The sequence below is a fragment of the Oryctolagus cuniculus genome, chromosome 14 (assembly GCF_051225735.1).
Source record: "Oryctolagus cuniculus isolate XC-2025 breed Fujian yellow rabbit chromosome 14, ASM5122573v1, whole genome shotgun sequence".
Classification (NCBI taxonomy): Eukaryota; Metazoa; Chordata; class Mammalia; order Lagomorpha; family Leporidae; genus Oryctolagus; species Oryctolagus cuniculus.
Genome location: NC_142880.1, coordinates 87,861,152 through 87,885,695, shown reverse-complemented (window position 1 = coordinate 87,885,695; position 24,544 = coordinate 87,861,152). Strand labels below are relative to the sequence as shown.

The 24,544-nt window shown below is 45.1% G+C and overlaps 1 protein-coding gene and 1 long non-coding RNA gene across 26 annotated transcripts in view; one reads left to right on the top strand and one right to left on the bottom strand.

The window, feature by feature from the left end:
- The window catches only part of LOC103349639 (uncharacterized), a 72,236-nt gene extending 60,951 nt beyond the window's left edge, over window positions 1-11,285 (top strand). For 3 of the 8 annotated variants that reach the window (XR_016220829.1, XR_016220823.1, XR_016220827.1), the window contains 2 exons: window positions 317-432; window positions 2,646-4,919. This is a non-coding gene — a long non-coding RNA (uncharacterized LOC103349639). Of the gene's footprint in view, window positions 1-316; window positions 433-2,645; window positions 4,920-9,581 lie in introns of those variants that run through there. The other 5 variants (XR_016220825.1, XR_016220828.1, XR_016220831.1 and 2 more) reach the window with 4 other exon arrangements.
- The window catches only part of MAST4 (microtubule associated serine/threonine kinase family member 4), a 623,464-nt gene that overhangs the window by 15,991 nt on the left and 582,929 nt on the right, over window positions 1-24,544 (bottom strand). For 11 of the 18 annotated variants that reach the window (XM_051853670.3, XM_089313239.1, XM_051853667.3 and 8 more), the window contains 12 exons: window positions 23,770-23,978; window positions 22,332-22,470; window positions 20,920-21,052; window positions 19,870-20,035; window positions 17,606-17,707; window positions 11,632-11,754; window positions 11,312-11,424; window positions 9,509-9,636; window positions 8,631-8,866; window positions 4,927-5,127; window positions 1,682-1,911; window positions 792-914 (listed from right to left, as the gene is read on the bottom strand). In XM_051853670.3, coding sequence (XP_051709630.3) covers window positions 792-914; window positions 1,682-1,911; window positions 4,927-5,127; window positions 8,631-8,866; window positions 9,509-9,636; window positions 11,312-11,424; window positions 11,632-11,754; window positions 17,606-17,707; window positions 19,870-20,035; window positions 20,920-21,052; window positions 22,332-22,470; window positions 23,770-23,978 — 1,903 coding nt within the window. The remainder of the gene's footprint in view (window positions 1-791; window positions 915-1,681; window positions 1,912-4,926; window positions 5,128-8,630; window positions 8,867-9,508; window positions 9,637-11,311; window positions 11,425-11,631; window positions 11,755-17,605; window positions 17,708-19,869; window positions 20,036-20,919; window positions 21,053-22,331; window positions 22,471-23,769; window positions 23,979-24,544) is intronic. The other 7 variants (XM_051853672.3, XM_051853671.3, XM_070056813.2 and 4 more) reach the window with 1 other exon arrangement.

Genomic DNA, 24,544 nt, shown 5'->3' with positions numbered 1-24,544 from the left:
TCCTTCTGAAAAAAATTTAAAATGACACTCAGATTGAACTTTCTTCTTTTTAATAAGATCCACGATGGGAGCTGGAATATGCTGGAATGAGCAAGAATGAGCAGGGGGCAAAGCAAGCTCAGTGTTGAGAGAACTGGGTCACAGCACTCTTCACCATTCAGACTAAACTCCATGGGCTCTACTCAGTCTATAACTCAGTTAGCAGTGGATCCTCATTTAAATTAATTTGCATGGGACTAGAGAGACTTAATAATTGCTAGAATCCTTACTTTCATACTTTGCAGCATATGTGTATTTCCACAATTCTGTATTTCAGAAGAACTTCAGCTTTCAGACCAACCCTTCACACAGGATGTCAGTTTTATACTGTCTTGTCTTCACAGCTACAATGAAAAATCTCCTGATGGTTCCTGAAGATCACTTTTACTACAGGTGAGTCTTAAATAGTTACCCACATAGAAAGAATTGTTTTTAGTATTTCAAAAAGTTAATGTAAAATGGAATTAAAAGATATTTTGGTGCCAAAAGTTCCTGAGATCCGTGCATAGTATTTCATAATACACATTTCTCATGAACTTGTTGAAGACTCCTCATATTTAAAATGGGAATGAGTGGGCAGATAAAAGGATATTATTTTATGATCTTAAACAAGAGAAATAAAAATATCTTTGTCTACATTAAACCTTCATTATATCAGTAATGAGACTGATTATTTAGGTGTACTATAGAGAAATCAACCTCTTGGTACTAGCTCCTTGGGCAACCCGCCTCCACGTGATATAAGACAATACCTTTAGTAGAAGCTCTATAACTTCTGTGTGGACAAGACCATGCACTGGTTCTCCATTGATGTGTGTGATCAGATCCCCGGCCTTCAGTCCTGCCTGGCATGCTGGACTTCCTTCTTCCACATTCTAAAGCCCAAGAGGAAAGTGTATATTTGTGAAAACAAACAAACAAACAAACAAAAAAAACCACATGCCAAATCTAATACCTACTGTTTCTTCTCACAGAATATTCTGAATTAATTAGCAAATGAGCCTAAGCTGCTCATAGGAAATAAAAAAGGCATGGTTATTCTTCCTATTATGTCATTGTTCTAAAAGAGGTTAATTCCTAAGGTTCCTTAAAAAGCACAGGGCAGGTGTATCGCCTAGAGGTTAAGATACCCACATCAACACTGGACTGAGACCTCTGACTCAAAAGCTTCCTGATGCCGCAAATCCTGAGCCAGTGATGAGCCCAGCTGAACAGGTCCCTGTCACCCATATGGGAGACTTGGATTGAGTTCCTAACTTTCACTCGTGGCAACTGGGGAGTGAACCTGAAGGGAGAGAGCAGTCTCTCTGCCTCTGAAATCAATGTTAACAAACTAAAACTTCAGGTGAATTGAAAAGGTAATTTGTTAGAGGCTGGGGAAAATCGTGAAATAAAAATATGAAGAAAGATGGAAACAGGACGGTTCTGACTGTGTCGACCAGCTAGGTGTGGAAGGGTAGACAATGAAATAGGAAATCTGGACAGAACTCTGAGAAAGTATTAGTTTTTGCTAGTTCAGTTCTATCACAAAAACAGAGAAATTAAACAGGTCTTGACTGCCGGCTCAGCAGAAGGCGCTCTGCTGTTAGCTCTGCTGTAGCCACCGGAGGCGCTGTCCAGCGGGACAGCCTGCTAAGCTTACCCAAACAATGTGGTGCACGGTGTACACGTCGCTGTCTCCCACGTACACCCGGATGGCTCGCATGGTGAAGCCGTAGTTCTTCCCTGAGCTGTGGATCACGATGGGCTGATGGGGACTCGCAGAGGCTCCCGAGGAATCGCGGCTGGGAGAGGAATCTCGGGAGGAGGAGGGGTCCGAGGACAGGGAATGGGGAGACATTGGACTTCCCAGTGGAGAGACGGCAAACATGTCTGCAACAGAGACAGCGGCCGTCAGTGCCAGGCCCGTTTGCAGACACAGGTCCGTGCAGCCTGCCCCCCACCCCCCCCGGCAGTCCTCCCAGGATCGTGAGCACAGCCAACACAAATGCACCCGTCTCCAGTACATGCCCATGAAAAAATCACACACGAATGTTTACGCTGATAACTAGCATGGATTCTTCAACAGTGTTTCTATCTTAACTGGCTTTTCAATTAATACTGAGAAGCAATATTTTCTTAGTTCTTTACACTAATTAAAAAAACACATAAAGGTAACCTACTTCCTAGCTGAGGTATTTTTATTTAATGTATTAAAAGAAAAACCACAGATGCATGTACAAAGATACTTCAAAAAGTTGTACAAAATAGAATTCTAATATAGAAAATAGAATTTCTTTCATGAAAAATTTTTTGAAATACATGCATATAAGGGGTCTTCAAAAGGTGGTGAAAATGCGCTTCATGATAAAACTGCATGGATTTCAAAGTTTTGTGCACCAAAATAAACTTATCTTTGAATTTCATTCTCCATGAAGAATCTTCCTATTTCAAGTATGTCCTCTGGCAGAAAAGACTGTGTACTAGAGTAAAAGATAGTGGGACTCTAAATCTTGTACTAAACAACTTTAACATGGTCTTTTCATTCTAAGACACAGGGCCAGGAAAGGAATTTGTCAATTCACCAGTCTCTGTCTTTTTTTTTTTTTTTTTTTTTTTTTTGACAGGCAGAGTGGACAGTGAGAGAGAGAGACAGAGAGAAAGGTCTTCCTTTGCCGTTGGTTCACCCTCCAATGGCCGCCGTGGCCGGCGCACCGTGCTGATCCGATGACAGGAGCCAGGTGCTTTTCCTGGTCTCCCATGGGGTGCAGGGCCCAAGCACCTGGGCCATCCTCCACTGCCTTCCCGGGCCACAGCAGAGAGCTGGCCTGGAAGAGGGGCAACCGGGACAGAATCCGGCGCCCCAACCGGGACTAGAACCCGGTGTGCCGGCGCCGCTAGGCGGAGGATTAGCCTAGTGAGCCGCGGCGCCGGCCCCAGTCTCTGTCTTATGCTACTGAATTAGTATTGCTTAAAGAATTTTAATCAAGAAAATACTGAAGTGGTAACTTCTCTATAAAGAAAGATAAAACCTCATTATTACTATGGTTACAATGGATTCTCTTCTAATGATCCTGATAGGAGTGCTGAGTGGATAATTCAGGTGAAATGGAAAATTTTAAGAGAAATTCAGTTCATATTCCAAAACACCAATTATGCTCTTTTTCCCTGTTTTATGAGCAAACTGCTGGGTCTGAATGTTTGAGACCCCCTAAAATCCGTTTGTTGAAAACTGCACCCCCCAAAGGGATGGTGTTACAAAGTGGGCCACTTTGGGGGACAGAGAGGTCATGAACTTGGAGCCCTCATGAATGGGAACGGAGGCCCGAGGGCGCTGGCTTGCCCCTTTGTCCTGTGACAACACACAAAGTTGCCATCTCAGGGAGTGAGCCCTCCCACACATTGTATCTACTGGCACTCAGTTCTCAGACTTCCCAGCCCCTAGGAGTGTGGACAACAAATGCTGTGGCTTCTAAACTAATGTATTATGGCATGGCAGCAGCAAGGGACTAAGACATTTTCCACGAGAGCTCCTATGTGCATCTACACAGATCGTAACTTGCCGTTACGTGTCTGCAAAATGGCAGGAGAATCCACAAAAGACGCTGAGGTTTCAATGTGAGCTTAGTCGGAGGCAGGCTACAAGGACTCGCCAGGGTGCGCTGACTTAGACTGTGGCTGCAGCGAGCTGAAAAGATCCGCACTACCCACCGTTCCCCTCTGAGACTTTGCCAACAAGAGCACTGTCCTTGCTCCTTTGCACTCTGACCTCATGTGGCACCTTGCTGGTGACCTTGTGTGTCCCGGTTAAGGGAGGTGCCCTGGTGGGCAGGAGGCTTCACAGCACATGAGATGGAGGAGGACAGAGTGGACGCACAGAGATCCAAGTGCCCCAATCCTTCATCTCATGGCGCTCTGCCCTACCTTCTCCCGTTGAGTCATTCCTCTCCTTCTAAGGGGTAGGTTCTCTGATCAGCTTTCAAAAGCGGCCAGGACCACACCAAACTTCCCTTCAGTGTGGCTGCACTGGGGCCACCCCCTTCAAGTCACAAAGAGGCCTTCAGACTAGGGACTAAGGGTTGGTCTTGTGGCACTAAAAGGGACATCTTCCAGAAACAACTGAGTACTCCCCCAAATGAGTGTTTGTTTAGATCTAATTTCTTTCTGCATGAAAATGGAATATGAAAATGCAAACAACCGTCTTTCTACATGCTCTGTATTCTGCTAACTGCAAGCCATCCGCAGTACAATCCAATTCCCACTTCCACTCTCGTGATGTCACAGACACCAGGGTGTGTATTTCATCTCTGCCAGTGGGATTAACTACAGACTTAGAAATCAGCAGAGGCAAAACCAAGCTGTGGGAAAAACACTGCAATTCAATAAGACCATAATTAAGCCTAGTTTTCCAAAACAGGGCAGAACAGGACTGGACTACCAGTAGGAGGAAGCATAGCTCAACCTACAGGGTTGGGAAACTGTCCAATGGCAATACTACCTGCGACCTTGCATCTCTAGAAATGAAAAGCTCACATTCTCTGTGTCTCTAGCCTCATTAGTTAAATGAGAAAAAAAAAGAAACTAAGCCCTCCAACACAGATACAGTGTGTAGCTCTTCAAAGTATATAAATGAGCGAGTGCAGGGAAGAAAATCGGTTCAGAGGAGGAAATTTATCATTTAGCTTGGAAGGAGGAAAGAACAGGAGACAGACGAGGTGAGGCTTCTTGGCAAGGCAGCCTCTGTCACCGTGATACAGAGAGTGAGATGGAACAGGCCACGTGTCGTGCTCGAGGGAGAAGCCCCCGAGGCCACTCCAAGCCATCTTGCAGCCCGCTCAGCATGCCCGGCTGGGGGCAGGGAGCACATGCACACATCACACCGTGTCGGGCATGCACGCATCTCGCTACCTCCTGGGATCATGAGGGACAGAGCACTGGCAGAAAGGGACTTGGTGACTTTGCCCGAGACTTTCTTTTTCTCGGTGTTCTCTAATCGCTGCCGGGCCACGTGGGAAGCAGGGTCACTGGACGGCTTGGAGGAGTTATCTGCACTGTCCACACACTCGCTGCGTCCATTTATCTGATCCAAGTGCTCTGAAAAACTGCCAACTGCACAGAGAAGAAAGGATAAACAGGTTCAGGAAAACCCAGGACAGGGCACGAGACAGAGGAGGGAGGACACGCAGCGTCAGGAAACACAAAACAACAGACAGCTGGTTTGAGACAGGTGACGTGCAGGAAGCAGTGAGGGGAGAGGCGTCTGTCTGTTCAGGCTCCTTTCCACTCCATCTCCACTGATGACTCCATTTAAGCAGCTGAACAGATCGCACGGTTTCTACAGCACAGACTGTGGAAAGCAGAGACACGGCTCCTCCTGCCCCCACCGTTTACCTTGTGAACACCACGACCATCCCACAGAACCAAGGGCTTTCCTACTCAATGCTGCCAAAAAGAATTTTGACACACGGTCATCATTTAGTCACTCTATGTAGGCTACGTCCGCGCCATCTCCCACCATCTTCCGAAGGCACACTTTGCACTATGCTCAGGTGTGTAACTTACATGTCTGAAGTGCCACCTCTGACTTTTTACTCTGTGTGCCGACTTTAAGTTCCTTCATTTCAAATGACGAGCCAGAGGACAGTACGTGCTGCAACAGCTCACTGTGTCTTCCGGACAGTGTGGCCTATGTTTTGACCCCCCAGAAGTTAATTCTCAGCCTTTCAAAGCCATACCTGCATTATTTTCCTTTTTCTTAGTGCTTACTATAAGCTGGAGCTATTTTTAAGTTAAAAAATTAGGACTTGGCACAGCAGTGGATTAAGAATGAGTATAAAACAGGTAGGTAGGGACAGAGAAAGTCGCCAATTTCCGTTTATTTTTGCCCTCTGCAGTCACTTAAGTTCTTGGGTAGGAGCTACACCGTGAGGCCCCCAGGGAAATGCTCTGCAGCTACCCATGGGATTTCTCCTGCCTTGCTTCTTCTCAGGTTATCAGGTTTTTTTTTTTTAAATCGCTGAGAACATTTCTGTCCATCCAGAAGAGGCAAAGCTTATTTTTACTTGTAAATGCTGAATTTTGAGCTGCTTGTGCTTAAGAGTCAAGTCTATCATCACCTTAAGATATGCAATGCGTGCAGAGCATTTAACGCCATGATGAATGATCTTTGGAAAGACCAGGCAGCACATTATAAAGTGCTGACCACTGGAGGATTTTTGCCTATTGGTGTAGCTGATGTTTCTGTCACACTGTGCACCCTCTCTATAGATATCTATATATATCTATAGATATAGATCTATAGATACACACACACACATGGGTATGAAGATAGCTTGGACCACACACTAGAGCCAGGATAAGGGAAGCCTGGGACTTGAGAGAGATGTGGTGGGTACAACATACTTCCTGAATATCTACTACGCTATATGCATAGGAAAATCCATAAACTTGCATGTAACACCATCTGCCCAATGAAGGAAGACAATATTAAGGCAAAGATCAACAGTTCTTACTCTTGTAGGCTACCCTCATTCTCGTTCAACACTGTATTTCACTCCCTAAGAGAAAGCAACTGTTGATGGACTTGATGAAAGCTGCCTCAGGCTTCCCTCAGGGAAGGTACACACTTCCTTCTTTCTCATTTGGTTTTGATGACCAAAGAGAAGCATACAATGAAGGTCTGAACCTGTTCTTTCACAGTAACTGTTGGATGCATCCAAACACGAGTTCTAAAACTTTGACTTTTCATGGGTTCACAAACAATGCAGTCATGAAAAAGTTGTGCTTCCTGACTGGCAGGGTGTGGATACACAAGTTCTGTTTTTATTTCCTTTCCTCATTGCCTCTGCCATCTCATCTCACAGCACAGCATAGAAATGTGTGCTGCTTTCCTGCCAATGGTGGATAATGTCACCTTAATGTTCTCTAAATGTCAAGGGTTCTTTTTTTGTTTTTGATGGCAGAGCAATATAAAAATCAACAAATTTTATTTTACTACAGTCATGGTTTTCAGATTCCCTAATTACCCTTGGCTATAGGCAAACCAGATTATCTCCCTTATTCTGCACAGTCCCAAAGGTCTTTGACTATTTTTAGCATTTATATGGGGGAGACAGAGGAGAAAGGTGGTTTGTATCTATTAATCAAAATGCATGGCAGGACCTAGGCAGATTTTTTTTAATTATGAAAGTAATCAATCAAATGCTTAGACACCCTGCCCCTCCACTCCCTCCCTCCCTTCCTGATGGCGAACAAGCTGAAGAGACTGGGAGAAAGTAGACAGTTCACCATAGTATGAGTGAATTCTGAATGGAGGTGCATATACTCTATTAAGAGTAAGCTAACAAGACCCAGACAGACATACTGATAGCTCATCTGGTACTTAAGTGTGGCTAAGAATGATCGAGAACCTTGGACTACTAGGTTGGTTGCCATTTCTGCATTTTGTTGTGATGAATGGAATGACTCCACATGGAAGCTGAACTGGGGTGAAGGGAGAGAAGAAAACGCAGCATCATTCCCCCCCCCCCCCCATGATGATCAGCGAGCGAATGTGAAGCTCCACAGATCCAAATGTTTTAGTGAGGCTGAAACATACCCAGTCCCTAAGATGTGGTTTATGAAACAAATACTCTGAAGTCTGAACCTGTTCATGCACAGTAACTGTTGGAAACATCCAAACACGCGTTCTAAAACTTGAACTTTTCATGGATTCACAGACAATGCAGTCATGAAAAAGTTGTGGAGAATCCTGGACTGGTCATGGTTATCAGTAGCATGTTGAATGTGGCTAAATGGAAATGTATTACAGCAACTCTGTTCCACATTCATTTTTTTGTTTTGTTTTGTTTTTTTACAGAAGGATGAATGTACATGGTTCTGGGGAAGGATATGTTGGGCATCACATTTTTAGAAACAATATTTTCAGTCCACGTAAAAATCATGTTCTGAGCAGAGTGTAGTCGGAATCTCTGATGAGGACACGGCTACGTGTAAGGGCCAGCAAGCAGGCAGGTATGCCAAGCCCTTGAACTGTCCTGCCATGACACTGTTGCAGCTGCATACACAGTTGCATTCAAAGCAAAGACCTTAGCCCCATGACTGCCTCCCGAGCAGGCAAAGGTGTCTCAGAAGTCTCTCAGCCTGGTTACCATCAGACTGGGAAGGTGAGTTGTCTACAGGGAGTTATTTCACATGCATTTAAGTGGTACTCCTAGTTTAGACTGATCCCTTGCCCCTTCCTTTGAAGAGTCAAGCATCCCTTCTAGTGCTAGAGGAAGACTAGCTTTACCCTGCACCTTTCGGGTGACTCAAGCCATTTGCTGGCTACCATCTTGTACTTTCCTCGAAATTCTGAGTTAGCTGCAACTCTGCAGGACATGCCTTTGTACCAACAACTGACAACAGGCTCGCTGGCCAGGCTCTGAGGCCATCGAAGGATGCCACGGGAGCCTGGCTCCAAGGCCAAAGTGAGGCAAGAATGGCCTGCTCTGTGGCCAAGCAGTAAGCAGGGGTCGGAGACATCCTGATCTCGGTTCTCATGAGTCTGTCCACCAGGCTCAGTAGCACAAAACTCCCAACCCGCGGTCTGGCGAGCCCAGCCCCAGGCCTACCTGACAGCGTGGAGCTGCTGATGGTGCTGGCTGGCGTGGTGACCTCGGCTTCCTCCTGGGCACACTCCTCGGGAGGAAGGGCTGGCTTCTCCGGCTCTGCGTGGGGGTCACCGGGGCAGGGGGCAGCTGCCTCTTGCTCCCCCTCTGCTGAAATAGCCAGTTTGGGAAGAAGGCCAGAACTAAGTTTCCGCCTGTTGCTCTCAGTGTCCGAAGAGTTGGATGTGGATAACTGTTGCCTTAATGAAAAACAGAAAGTCATACATATGCATGCGGGGCACTGTGGAAGACAGCAGGTAAAAATGGGATGTGGAAGAGCCTAACCAAGACATGCCTGGCACAAGGATTCCAGAGTATGGTACCTGGATCAGCTGGCAATGCACTCTCAGGCCACATCCCGGGTCTACTGGATCAGAAATCCCAGGGCTGGGTGAGCCCAGCAATCTCTCTGCTTCTTAACAAGCTCCCCAGGTAGTTCTGATGCCCACTACAGCTTAAGAACCGCTGCTGGCCGGTGCCGCGGCTCACTAGGCTGATCCTCTGCCTGCGGCACCGGTACCCCAGGTTCTAGTCCTGGTTGGGGCGCCGGATTCTGTCCTTGTTGCTCCTCTTCCAGGCCAGCTCTCTGCTGTGGCCCGGGAGTGCAGTGGAGGGTGGCCCAAGTGCTTGGGCCCTGCACCCCATGGGAAACCAGGAAAAGCACCTGGCTCCTGCCTTCTGATTGGCACAATGCACCAGCCATAGCGGCCATTTGGGGGGGGGGTGAACCAACGGCAAAGGAAGACCTTTCTCTCTCCCTTTCTCCCTCACTGTCCACTCTGTCCAGAACTGCTGCTGTAGTCCCTACTGCTTAAGATCCCACCATGAGGCATTTCACATACATCTCAGAATATTCCGAACTCCAGCTTAATGTTTCTGTGGATGGCAAAGTTGTGCTTTTGGTTTTGTCCCCAGAGTCTTCCTTCTCTTCTCCTGGATTCTGAGTGGTTCGATCTATACTGCTGAACACCTGGAAGGCAAGTAATCAGTGCTTGTTAACATCTTCCAGGAAGAGAGTTTGTCAGAAAAAGCCCACGTCTTTGCACAAAAAAACTTCAGAGTATGACTCAAGTCTGAACTGGAATCGTGTGCAGAGAAAGTAGTTTGCTAGGTTGTTTACTTGAATCCTGAGAGGCAGTGGCTGTGTGTGTGCATCCCCACCCACTCACCACATCGCATTGTACCTGCAAATAAAATCTGCAGATACACTGGGTTCTCTAGACCTGAGGATCAGTGCACATCTCAGATTACTACTTAACCATGAGGTCAATCAGAAAAGAAAATAATGGAGAAAAAGCCTTCATGGCCACCAGTCGCAAGGAGGAAGGAGAAAAATGAATTGGAAGTGGCAGCAAAGAGAAGAATACATCATCTGTTCCGAGTCTTGGGCAGGGTGAGTGGTGAGCAGGGATGCAGAACGTCTCTGGTCATGAGAGATGGAAGTATTTGCTTGGCTTACAAATCACAGTCGCAGGCTGGCTGCTTCAAAGGCGAAGGGGCTCCGCCCACTTGAAGCTGTGGAAACTGTCAGGTTGGAAGCCCAGTGCAGGAAGCACACACCTCTTACTGACTCTGCCTATGGCTGCTCTCATGGGAATGGCACTCTCATAATCTACTGGGATTGGGAGGAAGATGGCCAAGAACAGGGGAAGAAGGAAAAGGAAATAGTAGCCAAGGACAAGAGGGGAACAGTGTGTGGGGGTGGGCTTTGATGGGCCAGAGCGCAGGACCTGGTCTAAGCCTGCACTAGGATTAGCTGCTACCTTCTGCAGGGAAGTCCCTACCTCTGGGCTGGGCTGTGTCTGTAAACAGGGAGGGCAGTGCTGGGCAAAATGCTGATGCCCTCTAGGTAATCACTTAGGAAAAGCGACAGAGCACTTTAACATCACGACATGCAGTAGAAAAGCTAAACGCTACTCACGCAAAATGCCATGGCAACAGAAAATATGTAGCTAGTGAGACAAAGGGGAGGTAGGCTTCCCTCAAGGTTTATTTCTAGGGCTCCACCTTGTCTCAAAACTATCAGTTTTCTTTGCTTTTTCTCCCTATTGCTATCAACAAGAAAGCGCCTTTCTCAAGCACCAATCTTATGAGCCTCCACCACTTCCAAAATTCTAGCATGGCTTCCTTCTGCTTTTCCCCACAACTTACAGTGTGTCTTCCTGATTATGAGACTTTCCCATTCCCCAAGGAGCTGGCCCTAAGCATCCTTGTGTGCCTCGAGCTTTGAGGCTGCTCTGTGCCCGGCACAGGGTGAAGAGCACAGTTCTCATTCCAAGAGGAAAGAGATGGGGTGGGGCCTCCACAGCCCGACTCGTGAGCTAGGACGGGGGCTGTGCAAGGCCAGGTCGTCGTGGCAATGGCTACCACAGGCTCCAAAGAGCGGACTCTGCACACCAGGCTATGCCTCTGAGAGAAAAGGACTAACTGCAGAGAGACAGAAACATAACATTCACAGCGAGGTCGGGAGCCTGCACCAAGTAGGGGCGAGGGTCACTCTTCCTAAACAGGATTTTTAGGCACAAGAGGCCTCAGACCCCCAAAAGCGCGGGGGATTTACAATCCTGTCCAGACGTTGCAAGGGTGCCAGCCGTCTGGCTGGTGGCAGGTCCTCCGAGACCGACCTGGGCGCATGCCACACTTACTTTTGAAAACCTGTGTGAACACGAGGAAAACTGCCTAATCTCCACGGTGAAGTCTTCATCATTGGTGTCATCCTCCTCTTCGGTTTCCATATGATGATACTTCTCTGACCGAGCTGCAGAGAAATGTGCGGGAACAGTCCCAGTCACTACAAATCTCAGCTTCTGGTTTAGAAAGTCTAATTAATTATATGAGTGCCTGGATCAAATCACCATTATGTTTAAGACCCCAGAGGTATCAGCCTGGAAGGTTCAAAGGCAGGATAATGTTTTACAAAGTAAAGGCCCAACAGTGACTATTTTATGTCAGATAATGCACATACTATCAAAATAGCTAGTGTCGTCCTCGGATTCCAGTTGGGGAATAAATTCTGCCTTCTGTCTCAGCAAACTGTTCCAGTCCAAAGAACGGAAGAATCGATGTTGCTTGACTTCGTACGCGCCACCTGGAAGGCGGATTGGGTAGAGATCGAAAGTGTTAAACTATCCTCCGAGCAAACGTTGACAGCAGGTTTTAAGAACAATTTTTTTTTTTTTTTTTTTTTTAGAGAAAGCTAGCAGCATAGAAATAAAGAAGTCATGGGAAATCATCCTTTTTTCATTCCACAAGCAAAACTCAAAAAGAATTCTCCATAATTGATCAGCAGGAGACTTGATTTCACTAATGGCAGTTGCTATGGCGCAGTTTTTCTTTGTTAATTTTTTCATGACTTCCTCCATTTTTCAAAGGTTAATGATGTGGCCACTTAAAATCACATTACGCTGAACCTGGGGGTGTGGACGCACGTTGGCCCAAAGCAGACTCCCTCATTACAACCCAGAGAAATCCTAACAAGGTGCAAACTGTGTGCCCAGCAATACATCCTCTGGAGCTAAGGCTAAGAATGACGAATATTTTCGAAATGCTATATAATGGTTACCATTCAGTGTTATCGGATTGCTCATTAACATAGGTAAGGAATGAGATTCCATGGATTACAGATTCTTAAGGAACAAATATAAAACCTGTTTGCTAAGATTGATAATGCAGCCTGTACAAATCAATCATAATTCCCAAGTTTTTGGCTTCCTTTTGCCAACTCAGCATGATAGCACAATTAGGTGAAATGTTTTTTTAATTCAGTTCCCCCTTTTAAAGAACACGTTTGAAGGGCAGACCTCATCAAAGAGATGATCACCGCACCCCATATAAAAAGAAGCGCGCTATAAAACCACAGCAGAACCAGGCCCCAACCTGGCACCAGCTCACATGCTGTTGACGAGGGGAGAGCAAAGACTCAATCCCAGGAACGCACTAGGAAGACCGATTGCTCAGAAGAGTGCACGGCCGTCTAATCAGCCTTCCTGCCGGGAGAGCCCCGCTAGGTGTAACACAAATGCCTGTGTCTGGCAGTGGTCACCCGGGCTCTCATCCTATCCTCTGTGGGATACAAAAGGAGGCAGATGAGCAATGCGAGTCACATGGAAAATGGGCTGCAGACCTTGGCTGTGGGGGGCTGGTGCTCCCTGGGTACTTCAGAGATGAGGCTCTGTCTCCACAGAGCCCCAAACCTGCCAGGGGAAGGTGTCCATCTAAAGGAATGGAGAAGAAAAAAAACAAAAAACAAAAACCAGCAGATTGGGGAAATCATCCCCTCCTCCAAAAGTGTGGTGGGTGGGTGTGTGTGTGTGTGTGTTTGTGTGTATGTTGGGGGGAGGGGAGCTGGATGCCTCTCTACAAAGCTCCAGGCATTTTCCAAGTTTCTAGAAAAGACTGCAGTCTGATGTTGATCACACAGCAGCACCAGCAGCAGCCACGCTCTCAAGGTCAACGAGATACTAAAGAGATCTTGTTTTCATCAATTCAATCATTGCAAATAACTCCACCAAGTAGGCCTTTGTTTCCCCAGCCCGAAGAGGGAACTAAGACCAAGCAGTAAGGTACAGTGGACCAAGAGCTCCCAGAGGGTGAGGGGCTGAACCTAGGTCTGTCTGAAGACACCCAAACCCAAGCTCCATGCATGGCACACATCCCACAAAGGGGAAGGCATGTGTTAGCTGCTCCTACTCCACCATCTCTTTCACAGGCATTAGCACATGAATTCTGTACTGAGCCTAAAAGCCCATGCACGTGGTTGTTCCATAGCCCTCTGAGTCCTCCCTGTACCCCAGGTCTCATCCAGCCCCAGGCCATGGCCCCAAACCAGCTGTCAGTATCGTTTTATGCAGAGAAGCACAATGTGGAAGCTAACAGGGCCTAAACGCTTCCTTCTCCGTTCCCTCACCCTACTGATGCCAGGAGGTGCAGCCGAGTCAAGCTCTAATCAGAGGACACCGAGTCCAGCCAGTGTCCCACAGTGCCTCGCTGCAGCTGCTGTGCCTGAAGCCAGACCATGGTGCAGCTCACACACTCTCTGGGTTCTGCTCAAGCCTCCTGGAAGAACAGTGTCTCTAGGGCTCAAGTGGCACTGCTAGGGGGGTGCATTCACCTAGACGTTAAGACTCTGGTTGGAACACCTACACCTGATATCAAGTGTCTATATTCAAGTCCCAGATCCACTGCTGATTGCAGCTTCCTGCAAGTGCACACCCTGGAAGGCTGCAAATAATCAAGTAGTTGAGGCCCTGAAACCTACAAGGGAGACCTGCATGGAGCTCCCAGCTCCCAGCTCCGGCTTACTTAGCCCAGTTCTGGATGTCACATGCATTTAGTGAGTGAGCCAGAGAATGGGTACTCGCTTTCTGCCTCTCAAATATGTAATTACAAACAATGGCACTTCCAGGTCATTGACAGAGTGTTGAGTTTTCCTACTTTTATTTATTTTGAAAGGTAGAGAAAGGAGTAGAGAGATTTTTTTTCTATCTGCTGGTTTAGTCCCCAAATGGCCCCAACAGCCAGCACAGGGCCAGGTGAAAGCCAGGAGCCAGAAACTCCATCTGGGTCTCCCACATGGGTGGCAGGTGTGTAAGCACTTAGTCCATCATCATCTTTTGCAGGTGTATTAGCCGGGAGCTGGACCAGAAGCAAGACAGCTGAGATTTGAACTGGCACTCGCATATGGGACGCTAGTGTTGTAGGCAGGAGCTTAACCCTCTGTGCCACAAGGCCACCAAGGCCGCCAGTCCTGACTGTTGGGGTTCACTCCCCTGCCTGCAGCCATTAGGGCCCAGGACGCTGAGAGTATGCACTTCACCATCTCTGAGGACAATGACAAGTGGGGGTCCCCAAGGACTCAGAGCCCAACGGGCCCACCCTGTGGTGTTGGTGCCTGAGAGGTTGGTTATCAGTTGGTTCTATTTCTCAAGTACTTAGAGATAAGGAAAAGGATAAATTGGGGGAAATGACCTCTGTGCTAAATACCAACCATACATGCAAATGACAGCGGTCGCTCTTTAATATTTCACAAGGAACAGGAAACCTGATTTATTTGGCTCTCATTATGCACTAAGTTAACATACTAGAAGCCATCAAAATGTTTGCACCTACTTTTCACAAAAATCCTACATGGTAGATAACATACCCATTTTCACAGAGTGGGAAACAGACTCAGGGCACCGAGGAACCAACCCAAGGCCGCCCAGCTGGCTCAGAGGTGTTAGTCCACCTGGGCAGCTCTGAAGTCCGATGAGCCAGGCTGCCACTCTGTTTTTTGGATGTTCAAAAGCAAAGATTGAATAGGACAAGGACCCAAATTGCAAGCTATGCTTTGGCACTAACATTCTCCCTGGAGTTTTTTCTCTCCTCTCATGGAAGTTTCTTAAACATCCATTATGTTCTTCACACCCTTTTTCGCAGCTTCTCTAGTCTCTTGGGCAAATGTGCATTCGCACATTTTCACGGTGCATTATTTTGCCCGCTAAATATGCATTAAAGACAAAATGCTGTCATTGGAGGCAACATGGCAGGCCCGCGGGATTCTTAGCCTCATTCTCCGGGCCCTCCTGGGACCTGTCACGTTGGACCTGCCTATTTGGCAAGCACTCCTTGACAATGCTAAGAGCTTGGGCAGGGCCTTTTAAATGTCTCTTTTGGGCGTCTGCTAGGAGATGTGTTCCTCCGGCTGTCAAATGCTGAAGAGCCCGAGAGCAACAGCCCACAAGAACACGTGCAGAGACAGCACTGGCAGCAGATGATAGATCAACACAGAGATGCTGACCGTTATCGTGGCCTGGCTCGTTTAGTCAAGTGCAACCAAGGCTCCGGGTGTTCTTGGAGGAAAGAAATGGAAGCATATGAAGCAGAGAGGTGCTGCACGCTGACATGTGAACACTGAAGGAGAGGACTCCCTGTGCTGTTCTAATACAATATGATCCGAGTCGGATCTAAGGATGACCTCTCTCTGGGTCAGTTGAACAGGACCTGTGAATAGACGTTTGCATTATTGCAGGACAATCTTCAAATGTCACTGCTCCTCATAGTTGGCTCAAGTGGGTAAGAGATCACTCCTTCAAACACTGCCCATCCACAGTCTTGACACCAGCTCTTTGACAGCTTCTCCTACCCCTTGAACCAGAAAGCAGATAAAGACTGCAGGCCAGAGAGGGTGGGAAACAGCAAGACTGCTTGGCACTTCAGACAAGCAGAAAAGCAACATAGGGTAGGGAGGGAGAGACTATAACGTACTCAGTTCAAAGAATTCAATCAGCTCAGAGGCGGGGCTACCGCTGCCATTTCTGTGCCTTGGAGTTCCCAAGAGGAAAGCATTTGAGTCTACACGCAGAACATTTCAAATGACAGCACCAGCAGCAACAGTGTCCCACTGGGTTCAAAGAGCCTTCTGTGGATGATCTCCCTATCCGCTCCCAAGAATCGGGTGAGTGGGGACTTTCTCAAAGGTCCTTGTTACAGATGAGGAACAGAAAAGGAAGTAACCTACCCATTGTCACACAGCCAAGATGTACATTTGCGCAACCTGACTGGAGTGTGTGCCCTTCGTCACAATGTATCCCTAGCTTTCCTGTTACAAGTCTGTTCCACTTAGAAAAGTGAACAGCAAACGCACACAGCACTCCAGGAAGAGGCGAGGTTCAAAAAACCTTCTCAGTTAAACTGATTTTTAAACCACCTTGGATTCTGCAAGGCAAGGTCTATAATACTTTTCTGTATAAATGGCAAAATAGTGAATGATTTAGTCTTTGTGGACCACACGGTCAGCTATGACCATGCAATTCTGTAGCCTGGAATCAGCCACAGACAATATGTCAAGAGAGCGGACATTGCTGAGTTTCAATCACACTTCATTTACACAAAACAGGCACGAGGCCACATTTGTCCCACGGTCACAGTTTGCTGAGCCCTGTTCTAAGGCAGTATGAGAAACTCCAGTAACACTGCATTCCACCGGTAGACTCGACTGGAGGCCTAAAACAGCAGAAACTGAGGGCACTGGTAGAGAATCATCTACAGTAAATATTTGGAGCTGTTGCAAATGATTTTTGTCTTGGAAAAAAAATGGAGATAACAGTTTCTTCTGTATTTTCTGATATTTCTATGAAAGCAGGGTAGAATAAAACAGCTCAGTGTAACCAATCCACCAAGCCAACAAAACTTAGGGATACTGGCTAGAGGATGAGCACTTCGTTTGAGTATTTTAGTTTGTCTAGACACATTCATTTCCTGGGACTCTACACTGGGCTCTGAGTCTGTCTATTCAGAATATAGGGGAGAAAAGGAAGCAGAAAAAAAAACTTGGAGAAGAGTCAGGAAAAATAAGCACCAAGAAACAAATCTATCCCCTTAATCTCGAAAGGCAGTGTTTTTTAACTCTCTCTCTCTCTGGGGCCCTGTGCTGATCACCACGATAGGACATCATGGCTCAACCGCAGGCACTCATTTCTAGTAATTAGTTTGAGGACTGATAAACCATTCCAAAGCCTATGGATAGTAACCTGCTGGGTCAAATCTTTATGGGAATGTATTAAAAAGCAAAAACAGAGAGCTCCATCTATTTAATCCCAGTTCAAATTAGTTAAGATGTTCGTTTTTTTTCAGGATGGAAGAGTTACATGTACCTTTGAGGGTTTCTGTCAGAGAAGTTTTTACTTACTGAAACTAATTAAAAATAATTTTTGGTATGCAAAACACAAAAACAACAAAACACCAAGACGACAAGCCACGCTCCTTGTGTACAGACGGCTCTGAATCAGAATCTAAAACTCAGAATCATGCTGTCAGAATGTGCTGCATTCATGTCCTACATCACCTGACAGATGCTGCCTGTGCAGAAGCAAAACCTAAGCAGGAGCCTTAGCTGCCTCCACAAGGACGTGGCTTCTCGCACACGCGGATAGGCCAAAGCAGAACTCATGTGCTCTAACCTGTTCCCAGCCTCTCCAGGGGGTTCTGCCTGAGAAGCAGGGTGATCAGATCCTGGGCGTCCGGCGGTGGGGCCTCATCCTTTTCAGGCCAGTTGATCTCATCTGGAAGGAAGACAAATCGTTTGCCAGTTTATTGGTTTGTCAGAGGGTGGTCCAGGTTGTGATCTTGTGGACATGACGTGGGCGTTAAGATGCAGACGCTCGGGCCCCAGCCCAGTCCTCCTGAATCAGGACCTGCATTTTAGCAAGGTCTTCAGTTGATTCCTACACACAACCAAGGGTGAGAAAGCACTACATGTGTTCTAAATATGAAAGCCCAGCTTTCTACAAGGTAGGGAAGGATATTTCTAGAAGTAGGATCTGTCATTCCCTGTTTTGATCTATTTTTCTTTGGCAGCTTGGTTCCCAACAAGTTGCTCTTTCTAGTTATTAAGAAGAATAAGGGAAGGCCGGCGCCGCGGCTCACTAGGCTAATCCTCCGCCTTGTGGCGCCAGCACACTGGGTTCTAGTCCCGGTCGGGGCGCCGGATTCTGTCCCGGTTGCCCCTCTTCCAGGCCAGCTCTCTGCTGTGGCCAGGGAGTGCAGTGGAGGATGGCCCAAGTGCTTGGGCCCTGCACCCCATGGGAGACCAGGAGAAGCACCTGGCTCCTGCCATCGGATCAGCGCAGTGCGCCGGCCGCGGCGGCCATTGGAGGGTGAACCAACGGAAAAGGAAGACCTTTCTCTCTCTCTGTCCACTTTGCCAGTCAAAAAAAAAAAAAAAAAAAAAAAGAATAAGGGGAACTCAAACACCCACGTTTCAGGTGTTCTCCCATCCAATGCTCATCTAAGAGTGAGTCTTTCTCTTGCTGTCCTATACTGAGAATCTGGCCATAGCTCCAAGGAGCAAACTGAAATATTTCCAGAGACAAAGGAAGGGTCAACCTGCTAAGATGGAAGAGGAAGGGGGTGGGGAAGGGGATGCCAGAGTCATCACAGCAATGGAAACATTTAAAATCTGTCATAAATATTAGAATATGTTCTTATTCTAACAGAGTTTGCCTGAAGATAGGTGTGCGTGCTTGTGTGTATAGAAATGCAATAAAAACATGAGTTATATCTGTGTGTGCCTGCCTCTAGCTTCCTCTGCTGCAGTCTAAATCTGATTTGGAAAATAAAACATGAATATGCATCTGAGCCGTAAGGCATCAAGAACAAAGCCAGCATTTGCTGCTTGTGTTAATTAAACAGTCGATTCCCCTTGCCATGCAGGCCTTGGTGTCTCAGAAAAGCAGTCTAGTTATAAATCCATAAATAGCTCAGATATTGTGCAAAGGGGTTATACACGGTAGGCAGCTCCCAAATCTACTTTGTTCAAGTTTACAAATTTTGCCTGGCTTGCAAAGTCAAGGATAGAAAATAATATTGTGATTAAGGGGCTCCGCACAGATGAATTCCTCCCCTATCTCCCCTGCTGGCCCTTGTAAGCACAAGCCAGAACAGACCGGACGTGGCTGATGGAGATGTCAGTGGTGCCTGACAAAGTTTCAAGATGAGCAGAATTTGTGATCTAAGCTTCAGGGAAATTTATAAAATCAGCAGGTAGGGTAATGAGAGATTCTATTTAATTATCATTTAGTTTTGCCACAAGCCGCAAAACAATAGTTAGGGTCAGCTTGCAGGTTAAGATCTAAAGGTTATTGAATTTTAAATGAAAGATGAACAGCTGTTACAGAAATAACATTACACCATAACAACTACCAATGAAATCATTAACAATCTGTGGATTCAATTTGCTTCCTTCCCATTCTCATTATTTATTATTTGGTAGACATTTGTTTTAGGTTTATTACATTTTTGTTAATTTCTTCGTTGTGCCATTAGCCATTTTTCCCATTTATATAAATGTTACCCACATTAACCTTTTCTTCCCTGGTGCAATGTTCCTATTATGAAGAGGAAAACCGGACAGCAGTTAAATCATTTGCAAGTCCCACACCAATTTCTTTTCCAAAAATGCACACTATAAAAGTTGGTTCCATCGCCAGTACATTTCCACATGCCATGCTAACAAAACGTCCTCAGATCAATTTTCAACACACATTGTTCTCTTGAGATTGTGAAAGTCAGTTATGTGCTATGATGAGTGAGTTCTCTTAATTTGTTGGCTCAACTATTTGATAAAGGTGAACATTTTAGTAGGAAGAACTACGATACTCAACAGATTGATAATAAATAGCTGTTTCCCAACAGGGGCTTAAAGATAACTCCTGATGATACTCACCACTGATGACTTGTCCAAATAGCTCTTCTGGCGTATCCCCAAAGAATGGCACGCATCCAACCAGAAATTCATAGAGGATAATTCCCATGGCCCACCAGTCCACCGGCTTCCCATAGCCCTGCCTTAGAATCACTTCTGGTGCAATGTATTCAGGTGTGCCACAGACCTAGAAGATGATTACAATATTAGAATAATTGGAATACTAGACATGAATTAAATGAGGGAGATGACTAAACATCAGTTATTTGGCCCACAGTGTACCTGCTCAATGACGTGGAACTGCATGGAGAAAGCATTTAAGAACAGCAATTATAAGCAGACATCAATAATACTGGGCAAATTATCACTTTAATATCGAAGAAGGAAAGTTCCAAATTCTGATCCTATGTTAAATTATGCGTGTGTCTAATTTCAAATTGAAAATCACATCCTGTTTTGGAAGTTGTGTCTATGTTATGATATTAAGAACATGTATAAAAATATGTATAATACTTAAAATAATAATGCATTGATTAGTCTGCCACTATCAAAGATAGTTTAAGTATACATGTGACCAAAATATATTCACACCCTGGTCATTTCATAAAAGCATGACAGTTGAGATGTGTTCACCTTAAGTAACTTTACAATGAACAGATTGTGTGTGCATGGTAATGAGGCATGCTTGAAGGGAAATGGGCCATGGCTCGGATTTTAGCACCCGTGATTGTACGATGCATCATGAGTTTCCCTAGTACTCTACTGAGACTCCTGAAATCCTTACAAAAACAGTTTTCCATTTGTCTCTCTCACACTCTCACTTGTGTGCAATGAGATCGTTCATCTTGCTAATAGACCATAATGTTGGGGGAGGAATGTGGAGGGATTGGACAGTTCAAAGAGGCCCAGGGAGAAAAATGGGAGCAATTTGCACTTTATTAAATGCAAGGCTGATACAGACATCTAAAGCGCCGGTGCTAATGTGAAGATGGCCTACCCAAGCTGACTGTGAATTTCATTGGCAATGCCGTACCTCGTATTTCTCCAGAGTAGAAGAGCATCCAGTCCTACCTGTTTATCTAGGAACTCTCGAGCATCCTTCTCAATATGACCTTCATAAAGATTGGTGGTCATGCTCATTAGTCCCACTTTAGACAATCCAAAATCTGTCAGCTTTATGTGCCCCATGGAGGTGACCAACAAGCTGCGAAGCAGAAGGAAATGGCATACAACGGTCATTCTGAAGCTTGTTCTCGGATTTAGGTTCCCTCCTCCCCTGTCATTTTGCAAGGCTCTTCAACAGCTATTGGTATCGACCTGATTACAAAATCCTGGCTGGGAAGAGATGAGGTCACACAAAGATGTTGAATTGTGCATCTAACGCCTGGGTCCAGTTCACAAGGCATAGCTCATCTCTGTTGGAGCAGCCCCAAACAGTGTCATTTATGAGTTTCCTCTGAAACTCTAAGAAAAAGACAAATATAGAAGTCTGACCCATTTCTGTTTTCAGAATAAGTACATAGAAAGGAAGGAGCCACCAATAATCCCATGTCACAGATCAGAATTAAGATAAGCAAGCCATCTGTGATTCAAATGAGATAGAAGATAACTCAGACAGAAAAATATATTGTTTATTTCAACTTCCAGCTCTATTGATACTTTCTACTCTTTAAGGACAAAACCTGTATTTCTTATACATGCAAAAAAATCAAACTGAAAAATATATAAAATTTTTCAAAAAATAAAAATTGTAAATAGCATATATGGTATAATAGTAATTAAAGATTAAAGGAATAGAGTAGTTAAAAAAAGCTAATGGAATAAAATAGGCTTAAACTCTAATAGTTGCCTTTGGTAATATTCTGAATGAAATTCTTTTTTCACTGCACTTTCCAAATTTTCTTGACATGATCATGAGTCAATTTTATCATAAAATTTTCAGCACAGTTAATGTCTTTACATATTAGCATGTAATGTTGGTAGAGTCAGCCCAATTAGTAGAGAAGCATGAAATATTTAATAAATGGTATCAGGATGAATAGTCATTTGGGGGAAAATCATCTATCTATCTCAAATCAGATAGCAAATTGAACTCCTCATAAATTAAAAATTAATAAAAAATTAAATTGTGAGTAAAATAAAATATCAAGTATATCATCTTAGAATAGGGAAGGTTTGTTTAAATATGATCAGAAATGCAGAAACTATTTAGAAAAGTTTATATCATAAAAAGAACTTTAAAACCTTAACCAACTCTGGATCTGTAGTCATCTCTGTCTCTTATTTCCCATAAGTTATTATTACCCATATCATAGGCTTTAAAGAAATGCAAACATTACCTTACTGTACTGTCAAAACAGTTCATTTTGAACATTATGGAAGAAGCTTTAAATGTGTAAATCATATTAAAAGAAAACATTTTATAGACATAAAAAAACTTTCTGCATTGTGTAAAAGAAGACATGTTCCATCAGTGCACATACTTGTCTGGTTTCAAATCTCTGTGTACAATGCCATAATTATGTAGGTATTCCAAAGCCAAGACTGTCTCAGCAAAATACATTCTGGCCATATCAACAGGAAGAGGACCCATGTTTTTCATCAAGGTAGCACAATCTCCACCTGTAAAACACAGGAAATAGATTTAGTAGGTGTAGTGTCAGCTACAATTAAAAAACCATCAGTTCAGACTGCAGACTTTGAAAGCAAGAGCATCTCCACGCAGACACAGCAAGTCAGTCCTAAGTGGAAGCTGGATGTTAAGCAGTCATGCTTCGAATTAAGACGTGGCATGGAAAAAGTACAGACTTTTGTCTAAGAGGCAGCATTCACAAGAGCAGATCTGAATCTAAAGTAGAAATATTAAAATCGTAAAAAAACACTTAAAGTATATGAATAAAAGCCTCTGAAATAAGGCTACCCGAGTCCCTCCTGATTCTTCCTCTCACAGGAGGAGAGATCTTGGGCACAGTACTCTTGGTTGCCTCATCTATAATATCTACATGCTCATGGTGGCAGGATTGTGAAGATTATATGGTGTAACCAAACTGGAAAGAATTTAGGCTACTTCCCAATACATACTCAACAAACGACAAATGTTATTGTTGCTATTATAAAGAGGACACTAAAGGCTAATGAAGTATCAGTGTGTTGGAAAAAAAACAATAGTTGCAAATTGGGCAAAAGCTATGTTCATGTCTCTCTCCATGGCTCAGTATCAAGCAAGGTTCCTTTCCTGGACTTCATTCACTCATCTGCAAAATGAAGTTAACTGAAAGACCGCTAGCATTACTTGGAGGTTTACAGTTTTGGCTTTCTGTTCAAACATTGACAACAACGTCTATAGAGGCCCTGAAGACTGCTGTGGCTTCTCCTCATCTGTTCCTTGCCAACAAGTCATGGCCATTCAAATAAAACTTGGAAACTTAAGATCACTTGGAGCAGTTAAAAGTTGGAGCACAACTTTAAACAAGGGGGGAAAAGGAAACTCAGGAGAACTAGCTGGATCTTCTTGAATGGATCTCTTTTCCCCATATTTTAAATGTCATACCCTAGACCAAAAAGGCTGGATTTTTAATTCATTCTTGAAGAAAACCAGTTACAACGAATGCTTTTATGATATAAGTAGGAAAAATCCCATCACCTGTATTCCAACTTTAATGAACAATTGAGAGGAGAGAGTTAGAATTAAAAGCTACTTTTAAAAAAACAGTCTTTTTTTCCAAACAGCACTAATTTTTCTCTTTGCTATGGTAGAGCAGGCAGTGTACAAGCAATTATCAGAAGATAATGACTGGGAATCCAGCCACCGCATTGCCTGGCTTTGGTTCCTTGGTGCACACGGCAATAACTTGGCACAACCACAAGAAGCTTCCACGACACAAATGAGTGTGGCGTTCCCAGTGCCAGCCATGGATTTACCTTCCACGTATTCCATGACCATGCACAAGTGGCGCCGGGTCTCAAAGGAGCAATACATGCTGACCACAAAGGGGTTCTCCGCAAACGTCAAGATGTCCCGTTCCACAAAGGCCTGCTGGATCTGGTTTCGAAGGATGAGGTTCTGTTTGTTAATCTTCTTCATGGCGAACCTCTGCCGGGATTCCTTATGCCGAACAAAGTAAACTGCCCTGCAAAGGAGCACAGGGATAGGTGTTCACAGGAGACAGGAGGTAAGGAAGTGTTTGGGATGCAGGCAATCACGTGAGCACCAACTGCTTTAAGGTCACGTGGCAGCTGGAATTCCGCTCCCACCGCCAGTGAGTGCACCGCGGGCACATCTTTTGCTTAAACTGACTTTTAAAAAATTCTTTCCAAAAAGGTCCCAGGTCATACACAAGGCATCCAATTCCTCTTCACTGCCAACTGAAGGCAATGGACCATGGCCAGGAGGAGCCTTTTCCCATAGCTAGCTGAGGTTTTCGGTTTTTCCACAAACAAAACAAAATGCGATATATGTCAAAACAGGACAGAATTAAGAAGATCACGTACATAGCATGAGCTAAATCCTCTCTAAAATGTTAGGCAGTTTGTCCTCACTGACTAAAGCAATAACTTTCTGAATGATTCCCTTGAGATCGGCAACAATGACCGCAGCTTCCTCCACTTGCTGGTTTCCAGTTGGGAGTAATTTACTCTCCACGAGATTTCCAGATAAATGAGAAGTGTGTGACAGGTCCTACGAGACTGTTGGGCA